The 14,217-nt window shown below is 48.2% G+C and overlaps 1 protein-coding gene across 1 annotated transcript; it reads left to right on the top strand.

The window, feature by feature from the left end:
• The first annotated feature begins 9,025 nt into the window (after nucleotides 1–9,025).
• Nucleotides 9,026–12,538, top strand: GP9 (glycoprotein IX platelet). The gene is made up of 3 exons (XM_081098036.1): nucleotides 9,026–9,084; nucleotides 10,588–10,682; nucleotides 11,591–12,538. The coding sequence occupies exon 3, from the start codon at nucleotides 11,603–11,605 to the stop codon at nucleotides 12,167–12,169; it is 567 nt and encodes a 188-aa protein (XP_080954162.1). The 5' UTR covers nucleotides 9,026–9,084; nucleotides 10,588–10,682; nucleotides 11,591–11,602; the 3' UTR covers nucleotides 12,170–12,538.
• The last annotated feature ends 1,679 nt before the right edge of the window (nucleotides 12,539–14,217 follow it).

The following is a 14,217-nucleotide window of genomic DNA, read 5'->3' on the forward strand; positions in this document are numbered from 1 at the left end:
TCAGTGGATGGAATCAACCTGTGGACAGAAGAGTCCCAGGTTGGATTCTAATCAAGGGCACATGTCCAGGTTGCGGGCTTGATCCCTAGTAGGGGGCGTGCAGGAGGCAACCAATCAATGATTCTCTCTCATCATTGATGTTTCTCTCTCTCTCCCTCTCCCTTCCTCTCTGAAATCAATAAAAAATATATTAAAAAGGGGGGAGGGACTTAATGGTATCTTATTTTAAAAAATCAGGAGCTCCAGTGGCGCAATCGGTTAGCGCGCGGTACTTATAAAAAATCAATGGAAAAATATCCTCGATTGAGGATTAAAAAAAAAATCTGTAAAAAATATATTTTGCCCTAGCCGGTTTGGGTCAGCGGATAGAGTGTTGGCCTGCAGACTAAAGGGTCTCAGGTTCGATTCCGGTCAAGGGCATGTACCTCGGTTGCAGGCTCCCGGCCCTGGTCAGGGGCATGCGGGAGGCAACCAATCAATGGGGGGTAGAGGGGGCAGAGTAGTTGACAGGTAGAGGTGGACCTCAGGGAGCCTCAGTTGGATCTGCCCCCAGATCTAAGCGAGATGAAACCAACCCTACACAGTTTGGTCCCTTCCATGTATACAGAGGTCTGGCAGATGCAGACACAAACAGAAAACAGAACGGTAACTACACGCAGGAAGCCCAAGGTCAGTTACACACAGTCTGACAACAACCTGTATCTGAAACCCACCCAGAACCGAACCGGTATATTCCTTCAAATGATAAAACAAATTTCCAATAGATAATGCGTGTATTAGTGCATGAAATAATGTATAATCAATACATCTGTAAATACTACTAGCAAACTCAGTCTAGCACAATTTAATTTTTAGTGTTTCGCCGAAACCGGTTTGGCTCAGTGGATAGAGCGTCGGCCTGCGGACTGAGGGGTCCCAGGTTCGATTCCAGTCAAGGGCATGTACCTGGGTTACGGGCACATCCCCAGTGGGAGATGTGCGGGAGGCAGCTGATCGATGTTTCTCGCTCATCGATGTTTCTAACTCTCTATCTCTCTCCCTTCCTCTCTGTAAAAAATCAATAAAATATATTAAAAAAAAAATTTTTTAGTGTTTCAATGATAAAGCGTTGTGTAAAACCTGTAGTGACATGTTAGAACCCTCTTAAATTTAATCGTTACCAAGTGAGATTTTGGCAAACTCTTTTTAGTACAAACTATAATTATATTTGTATAATGAATGTTCCAACCTGCTTTCTCAGTATAAAGCAGTATATTATAATATTTCACAGAAGATACCAGCACTTCTCCACTAAGATCACCTGTATATTTATTTAAATACTAGAGGCCTAGTGCAAAAATTAATGCACCTGTGGGGTCCCATGGCCTGGCCTGCAGGATGGGGCTGAAACTGGCTCTCTGACATCCCCCAAGGGGTCCTAGATTGTGAGAGGGACCCCACCAGTGCACAATTGGGGCTGGGGAGGGATGTAGGAGGTTAGCCAGATGGGGAGGGACCGTGGGAGGGCTCCAAGGCGTATCCAGCCTGTCTTGCTCAGTCCCAATCGGCCAGACCCCAGCAGCAAGCTAACCTACCAGTTGGAGCTCTGCCCCCTGGTAGTCAATGCACATCATAGCGAGCAGTTGATCGGCCTTAGCATATCATTAGCATATTATGCTTTGGTTGAACAGCCAAACGGTTGACCAGACACTTAGCATATTAAGCTTTTATTATATAGGATTATATAGGATGAAAACATCCTAAACTGGTAATGCATGCATTAGTTTTTAACATACTATAAAATCAATATGTTTGTAAATGCTACTAGCAAACTCTTTGTAGAAGTCTACTTGTAGTGTTGTAATTAGCTGCACATTGTGTAAAACCTGTAGGGAACCATCTGAATTCTCTTAGAATTAATTTGAACCTAGCAGGATTTTTGAAAACTGTAATTAGCACAGATTAATATCACCAACTGAAGGTCTTACTAACTATGTAATGAATGTTCCTACATGCTGCCCCAGTAAATAACATTATGTTATAATATTTTACAAAAATTACCACTTTTCCACATTCAGGTTGACCTTTGTATTTGTTGAAAGAGTGAAATGTATTTTCGGTAGGTTATGCATGTTGCAGTTTGTGGCACAACATATAATCAGTACAGCAAACTAAAATGAGGTGTCACCTCACCCCTGCCAGAATGGCTATAATCAATAAATCAGCAAATAACAAATGCTGGCCAGGATGTGGGGAAAAAGGAACCCTAGTGTACTGTTGGTGGGAATGCAGACTGATGTAATCACTGTGGAAAACAACATGGAGTTTTTTCAAAAAATTAAAAATGGAACTGCCATTAAGAATCCTGAAACATGCCGAAACCGGTTTGGCTCAATGGATAGAGCGTCAGCCTGCGGACTGAGGGGTCCCGGGTTCGATTCCGGTCAAGGGCATGTACCTGGGTTGCGGGCACAGGATGTGCAAGAGGCAGCTGATCGATGTTTCTCTCTCATCGATGTTTCTAACTCTATCTCTCTCCCTTCCTCTCTATGAAAAATCAGTAAAATATATTTAAAAAATATATATATATTCCAATTTATAAAAAAAAAAAAAATCCTGAAACACATTGACCCTAACTGGTTTGGCTCAGTGGATAGAGCGTCAGCCTGCGGACTCAAGGGTCCCAGGTTCGATTCCGGTCAAGGGCATGTACCTTGGTTGCGGGCACATCCCCAGTAGGGAGTGTGCAGGAAGCAGCTGATTAATGTTTCTCTCTATCCCTCTCCCTTCCTCTCTGTAAAAAATTAATAAAATATATTTTAAAAAATAAAAATAAAAATATGACATTGATACACACACACAGAAAAAAAGAATCCTGAAACACCAATCAGAAAGGATATATGTACCCCTGTGTTCATAGCTGCATTATTTATAAGAGCTAAGGTCTCAAAACAGCCCATGTTCCCATCAGTAGATGAGTAGATAAAAAAGCTGTGGTACATCTACACCATGGAATACTATGGAACTGTAAAAAAGAAGGATGTACTAGCCTTCAAGACAGCATGGAAGGACCTGGAGATGATTATCCTAAGGGAAATAAGCCAGTCAGAGAAAGATATAAAAAGAAAGGCAAATATCACATGATCTCACTTATGTAAGGAATATAATGGGAAAAATAAACTGATAAACAAAATAGTTTCTTAGATAAGGATGCATGGAACCGACTGACAGATCTCAGAGGAAGGGAGGTAGGAGGGCAGGAAGAAATTAACCATAGAACTTCTATGCATACTAGTGGCTGGGTGCATGGATTCATGCACATTGAAATTAATTAGAAGAAATATTTTAATATTGCTATTCACCCTTTTTCTATCATAGAAGTGTCAACCAAATTCACGATCAACAATGACATATGGAAACATGCATGTGCGATTGGCACCAGCGAGAGCTTTATATATATAAACTTGCTTAATTAGACCTGCTTTCTGATTTAGCTAAACTTTTCCCAGCCTAGTGAAGCACCCCAACTTCTCTTTCAGGTAATTGTCAGCAACACAGCAGTAAATATCAACACAAAGCAGATTATTATTGTAGATCATGCAGGGAGAACAAAGGGTAAAGTATTTACCTGCAGCAGTGTTTGACTATATTCTATGTAGTGAGAAAGCCTGAAGTTATTTTCAAGGTCCACCATTTCTTCTTTTCAGTCGGGTCAAGTTTTTAAACATTCTAAATCTCTGTTTTCTGGATAATGAAAAGAAAACAGTATTCCACCAAGTTTCCTATCCACCAACTCCAGGACTTCTGTGAGGATCAAATGAGATGAGGCACGGGAAAATGCTTCACAGACATTTGGTTAAAGTGTGAAATGTTTCCACCTGGCTATAAAGCAAGTTGTGTTCCTGGACTGAAGAAACTGCAAGTAGGCTAGTCACTAGGGAGGGGAAGCCAGGCGTTGCTATGTGACATCATTACCCAGCACCCTCAGCAACTGTTTCTGGGCTGGGCTGTGGGCCACATTTTGCGCCATTGGGTCTCGGCAGCGTCAACTGCGATTTGGTGGGGTGTCACTCTGGGGTAGTGGCAGGGCCTGTGTCCCATTTTGGGGAAGCTGAGTGTTGCTTTGTGGGCACCAGGTCCACGGTGCTGTTTCTCTGTAAATGGCTGGTGCGCATCATGGCAGCTCCTGTGTTGAGCGTCTGCCCCCTGGTGGTCAGTGTGCATCATAGTGACCAGTTGGATGGTCAGACACTTAGCATATTAGCCTTTTATCCTATCTAATAAAAGAGAAACATGGTAATTGGCGTACAACCGCTACCCTTCCCATTGGCTAATCAGGGCAATATGCAAATTAACTGCCAGCCAAGATGGCGGCCAGCAGCCAGGCAGCTTGAAACTAACATGAGGCTTGCTTGCTTGCTTCAGTGACTGAGGACTCCAACCTTCCCCGCCTGCCGCTGCAGGCCTCTGAGCTGCAAGCAACTATGTAACAAACATAGAAGCTAAACAAAACCCCAGAAACCTGCCAGGCTTCAGCCAGCAGGATCGCAACATTGTAAGCAAAGGCCAGAAACCTACTTTCATCAGCGGAGGCCTAAGAGCTGGAGCCAAGCCTCAAAGCTAAAGCTGGCCCAGAATCAAAAAGAAAAAAAAAGAAAAAAAGGAGCGGTTGGGAGCTTCAGTCACCCCCAGCCTGAAAAGAGCCCTCAGCTCCTCACCCAGAAGGGTGTGTGACCAGCTGCAAACAGCCATCATCCCCTCACCCAGGCTGTCCAGGCACCCCAGTGAGGACCCCCACCCTGAAGGATGTGTGACCAGCTGCAAACAGCCATCATCCCCTCACCCAGGCTGGCCAGGCACCCCAGTGGGGACTCCCACCCTGATCCAGGAAACCCTTCAGGGCAAACCAGCCGGCACCCACCCATGCACCAGGCCTCTACCCTATATATAGTAAAAGGGTAATATGCCTCCCAGCACCGGGATCAGCGGAGCCGAGAGGCCTCCCGGCACTGGGATCAGCGTGACAGGGGGCAGTGCCCAAACCCCCTGATCGCCCTGCGGCTCTGTGTGTGACAGGGTGCGGCGCCCCAACCCCCTGATCGGCCCTGCTCTGTGTGTGACAGGGTGCGGCGCCCCAACCCCGCCCCCCCCCCCCCCACGGGCCCTGCTCTGTGTGTGACAGGGTAGAGCCATAAACTCCCCATCGGCCCTGCCCTGAGTGTGAGACTGGCGGCACCCCAACCCCCTGATCGGCCCTGCTCTGTGGGTGATAGAGGGCGGTGCCCCAACCCCCTGATGGGCCCTGCTCTGTGCGTGACAGGGGGGAGCTCCCCAACCCCCTGATCGACCCTGCTCTGTGCATGACAGGGTACAGAGCCCCAGCCCCCCTGATGGGCCCTGCTCTGTGAGTGACGGGGAAATGCCCCAACCCCCTGATTGGCCCTGCTCTGTGCATGACAGGGGGTGGCGCCACAACCTCCCCATTGACCCTGCCTTGAGTGTGACAGGGGATGGTGCCCCAACCCCCCAATCAGCCCTACCCTGAGCATGACTGAGGGTGGAATCACAATCTCCCAATCTGCCCTGCTCTGTGTATGACAGGGAGCGGCGCCCCAACTCCCCAATCGGCCCTGCTCTGAGCCCGACCAGGGTCTGCACCTAGGGATTGGGCCTGCCCTCTGCCACCCGGGAGCAGGCCTAAGCCAGCAGGGCATTATCTCCCGAGGGGTCCCAGACTGTGAGAAGGCACAGGCCGGGCTGTGGGACCCCCCTTCCCCCTGAGTGCACAAATTTTTGTGCACCGGGCCTCTAGTTATTTTATAAAGATACTTATGCATTCATTGGTGCATGGGTGGGGCTTGCCCTGAAGGGTGTCCTGGATCAGGGTGGGGGTCCCCACTGGGGTGCCTGGCCAGTCTGGGTGAGGGGCTGAGGGCTGAAGCTCCCAACTGCTCCTTTTTTTCTTTTTTTTTTATTCTGGGCCAGCTTTAGCTCTGGCTTCAGCTCTGAGGCCTCTGCTGCTGAAATCAGGTATCTGGTTTGTTTGGGTTCTATAATTGAAATAATGTATAACTCCAGCTCTGAGATCCCGGCTCGCTGAAAGCAGGTTTCTGGGGTTTTGTTTAGCTTCTATACTTGTTACAATGTTTCAAACTGCAGGCTCAGAGGCCGGCAAGGCAGGCAGGGAATGTTGGTTTCCTCCATCACTGAAGCAAGCAAGCCTCATGTTAGTTTCAAGCTGCCTGGCTGCCGGCCGCCATCTTGGCTGGCAGTTAATTTGCATATTTCCCTGATTAGCCAATGGGAAGGGTAGCGGTTGTACGCTAATTACCATGTTTCTCTTTTATTAGATAGGACATGCATAGCCCATTGACACAGGCAATAGTGAGGTGAAGGCCTGGGGTGGGATAGGAGCTGGGTGATTGGAGGCAAAGTGGGAAAATGGGGGACATCTGTCATACTCCCAACAATTAAAATAAATTTAAAAAAATTAAAACAATTTACCAAAAAAAGGCATTCAAAAAGAGGCAAAAAATATTTAAAGTGGAACTGCTTTATTATCCGAAGATTCTTCTTCTGGGAATATATCCAAAGAAACCCAAAACACTGATTCCAGAGAATATATGCACTTCTGTTCACTGCAGCATTATTTAGGAGACCCAATATATGGAAATAACTCAAGTGCCCATTAATAAATGAGTGGACAAAAAACAGTGGTACATATACACAATGAAGTACTACTCAGCCATGCACAAGAATAAAATCTTATTTTTTGTGACAGCTTGGATGGACCTGGAGAGTATTATGCTAAGCAAAATAAGCCAGTCAGACAAAGACAAGTACCATATGATTTCGTTTACATGTGGAATCTAATGAACATAAAAAAAAAAAAAAACAGCCAAAACCGGTTTGGCTCAGTGGATAGAGCGTCGGCCTGCAGACTAAAAGGTCCCAGGTTCGATTCCGGTCAAGGGCATGTACCTGGGTTGCCGGCACATCCCCAGTGAGGAGTGTGCAGGAGGCAGCTGATGGATGTTTCTGACTCTCTATCTCTCTCCCTTCCTCTCTGTAAAAAATCGGGGCGGGGGCGGGGGGAGAAAGGAGACATATGTAATACTCTTTGTAATACTTTAAGCAATAAATAAATAAATAAATAAATAAATAAATAAATAAATAAACCATTAAAAAAAAAAAGGAAGTGGAGCAGCGGCCCACTGGGCAGGCGCGTAGGCCGAGTCCTGCTGTCCGCACCCTCCGCTCCGGACCGCGCCATTGGGGGAGGGGGGGGCGGGTCACTCCGCCGGGAAGGAGGTGGCGGGGCAGCGCGGGCGCGGACACTCCCGCCAGGGCCGCCTGCCATGGACGCGGATTATTACCGCGGCGACCAGTCGGATGATGGTGGCGCTACCGCAGCGCAGGATGAGCGGGACTCAGGGTCAGACCTAGAGGAGGATGTACATGCGCAGCACCCTGGGCCAGACACGGGAAGTGGGAAGTGTAGACCGTCACTCAGGGGTATTGGCGACACGACGTCTGGGAGCTTTTCCCTCGCATTCTGTGAGACCTGTCTTATGTTGGAGTTGTAGAGACCCTGTCACCAGGTTTAGGCTTCAAACCCTGGGGTACAGAATTGTAAGTTTATAGAGAACTGCTTTAACAATAAGTAGGGATAGTCTGTTATTTACAAAATCACAGGGAATTAACTTCTGATTGGGTCCCATTTCAGATATTAGGCAGTTCTTGGTTGAGAAAATAGGCCAGGCTTTTGATATTTGACTATGCTTTCCCCAGTCCCAAAATGATGTCTTACTGGAGCAATGACCATTTGCAAACTGAAGATATTCCTATTGAAATTGAAAGTTTGAGGGCTATCACCTTGCAAAAATGTTATCAGAATTTGGCTTCGAGCTGTTCCAATGTATGAAATAACAAAGCACATGTCATTTAAAAAGCTGTTGTTGCTTAGTAACACAGAGTTGTACTGGATTTTGTGTATAGCATTTCAATATATTTGGCCTATTACATCTTTTTTCTATTTAGTTCGTGCTAATTTAATTTCTTTCAACAGTATTCTGTAGTATTGAGAGTAAAAGTTTTTTGTTAAACTCATTCCTAACTTTTATTATTTTTTTACTTATTGATTGATTTGAAGAGAGACATCTCATTGTTGTTCCACTTGTTTATGCATTCATTGGTTGATTCTTGTATGTGCCCTGACTGGGGCTTGAACCCATAACCTTGGCATATTGGGATGACGTTCTAAGCAACTGAGCTACTGGGCCCGAGCCAGCCATATTTTTTAAACTGTTTAATTTGCTTCCCTGGTTGTATCATCTGTATTGCACAATGTTAACAAAATAAAGCTGGGATGCTTTTCAATAAGTCAGCTATGAGTTTTGGTAAACACAAACTGAAACAAACACATAGGAATGATAAAGATGGCCAAATTTTCTTTTAAGAACTGATATTCCATATATTTTGCTTGATTATGCATGTGCAGAAAATTGTCCAGTTTTTTTTTAAGTGGTAGGTCTAATTGTTAGAGATCGTATTATTGACTCTGTTCTTTGACATGTCATTAGTATATTCATATATTCAATAAATATTTATTCAGCAAAAAAAACACACACAAAAAAAAACAAAACAAACAACAACAAAAAACAAAACCAGAGAATAGACTGACAGCTATCAGAGGGGAGGGATTTCGAGGTGCTGGGTAAAAAAAAGGTGACAGGGTTAAGAAAAACACGCGCTCACAGACACAGACAACTGTGTGGTGATTACGGAGGGAAAGGAGAGGATGGCACACAGAAGAAGGTAGGCAGGGATAAATGGTGGACGTGCGGAGGCTGGACTTGCGGCACACAGATGATGTGTTGTGGAGTTGTGCACTTGAAACCTTTTATTGATGGGTGTCACTCCAATAAATTTAGTACACATTTTTTAAATTCCCAGGTGTTCTGGACCAGAAGATTGCTGACAGCTGCCACTGTGATAGGTGTCCAGAGAAGCGTAGCTAGCCAGGCCTCCCCTCCGAACACCTGCACAAAAAGGAGGTCAGAATTCAAAAAGGACCGGGATTCCTCCTTGCTGATCAAATCTTGTGTAAGTAAACCATTCATTCACTCGTGCAATCACCCAGCACAAACTAATTCAGGACCTGAATGTGCAGACACTGGACTAGTCAACCATGGCTTTGACCACAAAGAGGGTGGATAAGGCTCCATCTCTCAGGGATGGAGAGAAACATCCTGGTGGAGAGAAGCATATGATAAACACACAAATGAATGATATCAACTCCATTCATTGAAGAGGGCTAGGAGTTGCAGAATGCTTTAGAAGATTAAAAAACCGCCCTGGCTGGTTTGGCTCAGTGGATAGAGTGTCGGCCTGCGGACTGAAGAGTCCCAGGTTCGATTCCGGTCAAGGGCATGTACCTTGGTTGCGGGCACATCCCCAGTGGGGAGTGTGCAGGGGGCAGCTGATCGATGTTTCTCTCTCATCGATGTTTCTAACTCTCTATCCCTCTCCCCTCTTCTCTATAAAAAATCAATAAAATATATTTTTTTTAAAAAAGAAGATTTGCCGAAACCGGTTTGGCTCAGTGGATAGAGCGTCGGCCTGCAGACTGAAAGGTCCCGGGTTCGATTCCGGTCCAGGGCATGTACCTTAGTTGCGGGCACATACCCAGTAGGGAGTGTGCAGGAGGCAGCTGATCGATGTTTCTCTCTCATCGATGTTTCTAACTCTCTATCCCTCTCCCTTCCTCTCTGTAAAAAAACCCAATAAAATATATTAAAATAAATAAATAATAAAAAATAAAAATAAAAACAAACATTGGTTATAGAACTTTCAGGTTTCCCCCGTTCTGGGTGGAGTAGCATCTGGCCCTGCTCAAGCTCCAGTGTGGCCTCAGTTGGCAGCACAGATGCTCTGCACCTCAGTTTCCCCCTCCAGCCCTAAACCATTCTAAGTGCCTTTAGGCTGGAAGCCCAGGACCCTCTTCTTGAGTTTGGCATTTTTGGCTGACACTGGCCATCACCATGGGAGATAGCCAAAAGGACCCCTTCTTCTGCTCAGTAGGCCCCCACTCTGGGTTCCACTCCTGGGCCTCTCTGACAAGAGCTCTGTTTATAGAAACTAAATCACCTGCTTAATAAACTCAGTTTATTAAAACTACCTAAATCATCCTCCCGAATAGAATTCTTGACCTGCCCATGGTTGCTGCCCAAACCACATCTCTGAGGCAAATAGGACAAGGTTTATTGCTCCCATTGTCCAGATAAGGAAAACTGAGATTTAATGGACCAACCAACAGAGCCACTCATTTCCAGGGCCTCCTCCTCCTAGAAGCCCTCCTCACCACCTGGGTCCAGAAGTAGGGTCTCCTTGGTCCTCCCCCAGACCCTGCACTAAGGCTCTTTGGGGCACTGGTGATACAGTGGGATGCACTACGGGACCCCTTCTGCACACTCAAGTTGACCTAGGCTTCTGTGCCCAGGGCACTAGGACCCCAGGCCCCCCTGCCTCTGGAGATAGGCCCTCCAGGGCTGCCTGCAGGGGATAAGCCAGGCTATTTTTATCACTTCCTTCCTCCCTCTCAAGCAGTGGCCACCATCAGCTATTTACATAGAACTGCCACCTCAGCCTCAACCCGGACAGTTCAGGTCACAGAAAGGGGAACGGGACTGCAGGCCTGGAAGGTAAGAAGCCCCCCTTACTACCCAGCACTGCCTCCCACACCAGGGGTTCCTCCCAGGTGGTGAGGAGGCGGGCTGCCAATTCTTACTTCTATGCCCACTTTTGCTCTCCCTTCTAGAAGGTGGCGTTGGGTGCGGGCATTCACTCTGAGACACCTGCTCCTTGGCTAAGTCAAGATTCACTGGTTTATTCAACGAATAGTCATTGGGAGTCTGCCATGTGCCAGGCCCTGGGGGTTGGAAAGAGCTTGCCTTCGAAACGGGGGAAACAGTGTGGAGGCAAGGCAGTGAATCGGGCAGAAAACTGGGGCTCGTGAGGCCTGAGTTTGAATCTGGTTTCTGACACAGGCTACGGTGTGACCCTGCACAAATCTCTCTTGTCTCTGGGCCTCGGTTTCCCCAAGCCTGGCTGAGGGGCTTGCGGAGGGAGCTCCTTCCGGGTTCCCTTCCCGCCCCCACCTCGGTATCCTTGTGCTGGCTTCTACATCGCGTACCACAGAAGGGTTCACTTCATCACGGCCAGCTGTTTGGAATTGGTGGGGTGAGGTGTGGTCTGTGAAGGCCACACCTTTGGCCTAACCCCAGGCTTAGGCAGGGAGGCTGGGAGCAGCCTTTCCCAGCCCTGCGGGTGGAGGACCAGGACTGTAAACCACGGAGCAGGGACCTGCTCCCCCCACCTCCTGAAGTCCTGTCCTCTTCCGAAGTCACCCCTGCCCCCTCCCCTACTGTCGTGCCTTCTGAGTGTTCAGTGAGGGTCAGCCAGGCCTAAGTTGGGCACAGGTCAGTTCCTTCCGTCTTCACAGCTGCAATTTCACAGGTCAGATACCATTGTTCCTATGGCACCCGCTGGTTCTTGGGCTGGGGTGCAGGCTACCCGACCCTCCCTCACCTCACAGCCACTCTCCCCACAGCCAGCCTGCACAATGCCTGCCTGGGGAGCCCTGTTCCTGCTCTGGGCTGCCGCAGAAGCCACCAAGGACTGCCCTGCACCATGCACCTGCCAGGCCCTGGAAACCATGGGGCTGTGGGTGGACTGCAGGGGTCGAGGGCTCACATCCATGCCTGCCCTGCCCACCCACACCCGCCACCTCCTGCTGGCCAACAACAGCCTTCGTTCTGTGCCTCCCGGCGCCTTCGACCACATGGTCCAGCTGCAGACACTCGACGTGACACAGAACCCCTGGCACTGTGACTGCAGCCTCACCTACCTGCACCTCTGGCTGGAGGACCACACACCAGAGGCCCTGCTGGACGTCCGCTGCGCCAGCCCCAGCTATGCCGCCCTCCACCCACTGGGCCAGCTCACAGGCTATGAGCTGGGCAACTGCGGCTGGCAGCTACAGAAACCTTGGGCCTATCCATGGGTCTGGTGGGATGTGGCACTGGTTGTTGTGATCATAATGGGCCTGGCTCTCTTGGCAGGTCTACTGTGTACTGCCAGAGAGCCCCTGTTCCTAGGGTCGTTCTTCAGGCCAAGCGGCCAGGCCTGAGCCCCTGTCCAGACTCCATCAGCCCTGATCAGCCAGTTCCACCAGTAAGTTGAAATAAACTGGCTGCTCAGTCATTTTGTCCAAACTCAGATATTTTATTTTTCCCTCTCAGTACCTTCTGGAAACCTGGGTTCATTTTTTTTTATTACCAGATATCAACTGGTGCTTTTCTGTTGCCCAAGTTCCTAGTAGAATGGGCTGTCCCACTTCCAACCAGCCACCTGCAATTCCACAATTTGGACATCCAGAGCCTTTCCCCAGTGCCTGCAGGTCCCGGGACACCAGTTCTCACACCCTCCCTTCTCTAGTAGTACCAGCTTCCCACATGGACCATCCTAGGCAGCCCAGGCCAATTGCACATCAAATTCCAAAAATAAACCGAAAACCAAAAACAGCTTTATCTCACAACACAGCAGTGAACAGACAGGAAGTACTGACGAGGGCCTGGTCATCTCTGCAACAGACATACACTGAAAGGCACTTCACCATTCCCAAATGGCCTTGGCGCTCTGGCCCTGGGGCTATCTGGGCTCACCTGGCCCCATCTCCCGCACTAGTTTCTCTCTCCTTTATTTCCCCTCTCCCCTCTTCTTCAGAAACAAAACATCAGATTACTCCATTTCTCATGGGAAAAACTCCCCTTCAAGTGCTGGCATCAGACACCTGCAAACTCTGGGGTCTCTCTTCTACCCCATTCAACAGATTCTTCAAACAAGACGCTTCTCTCCCTCAGAGGAATTTTGGTGCCAAGCAGTGAAATTAAACTTTTCTCCGCTGTGCATGCTAACGTTTAGGTCTGTTACTGGCCAACCCAAATCAAATATAATTACACCAAGGTCCCTCCCTCTAGGAGTTCCATGGTGTGGTCCCATGGCTCAGAAGGTGCCACTAGGAAAGCCAAGTGAGCATAGTGTGCCACTGAAAGGCACTGGTCCACAGAGGTGAGGCTGAAACAGGACCCTCAAACTGAGGATGAGGGATGGACAGTAGGGAGTTGTGGACACTGTGGCAAATCAGAGAGCCCATGTTCCATCCAAAGAGGTCCAGCCAAATGCTGCCGTGTGGAGATGTGGACCTAGGTGCCCTGTATTCCATTCTTCTAAAGAGACTGGAAATCTAGATTTTTATGTGAAATCTCTGAATTTGGCAACTAAATGAAAATTTTAATTGTTCTATCAATAGGGCAAATATAACACATATTATCAACTCGACAGAGTCCACAGCTTAGAGTCTGTAATTCGTCTGCATTAGGCATAGGCTGAACCACTGCTGCCTAATAGCAACAATGGTAAAAGATGGCATCTACTGATTGGGCACATTGTATGTGAAGGCCCTATGTGAAGCCCCTTACAATGCACCCTATAAACACCCCGAGGGGAAGATACTGTTCTCCCTGCAATGTACGGAGGAGAACACAGCTCCAGGGGCCCCAGCGGTCACTTCATAGGCATGATCCCAGACAGGTCCCCTTCCACATCTGAAAAGTGCTCCCTTAGGAACTTCCTGCGCTCCCTGGAACTAAGGCTCTTCCGCATCCAAGTCCCCACATGGGATGTCCATAAATTCTGCCACTTCTCCTTCCTGGGGCCATCGTGTGCAGCCACAGGTCTGGTGCAATGATTATTATAGGCCTTGATCCTGTTGACTGAGTGGCTTGGTCCAGTGAGAACCTGTTAGGAGCCTGGGAAGCCCAGCGTCACCAATGCAGGTGATGATTCCCCTGAGGGTGGAAGGCGTGCAGGGAACCTCAGTGGCCAAGCAGGAATTTCCCAGGTGAATAGAGAGTGGACACAAGAGCCCTAGGAAAACAGCACACTGGGGACGCGTATTTACCATTTCCATCATTCCCACGTTCTCTATTTCAAGCCAGCAAGGCTTCCACCACAGAACCACCCACGGCACAGCCACCAACTCCATCATCAATGTCTCCTCCCACCGCTGTCCCCTTTAGGACACAGTCAGCTACAGAGCCAGCGCTCCATGACCACTCACACAGTCTCCCCTCCCTACGGGCCAACCCAGTACGGAGTAACACTTGGGATGTCGCG

Source organism: Myotis nattereri (genome assembly GCF_964212035.1).
Source record: "Myotis nattereri genome assembly, chromosome: 8".
NCBI classification, from domain to species: domain Eukaryota; kingdom Metazoa; phylum Chordata; class Mammalia; order Chiroptera; family Vespertilionidae; genus Myotis; species Myotis nattereri.

Coding starts and splice junctions, on each gene's coding strand:
- GP9 (XM_081098036.1), top strand. CDS start 11,603: ATGCCTGCCTGGGGAGCCCTGTTCCTGCTCTGGGCTGCCGCAGAAGCC.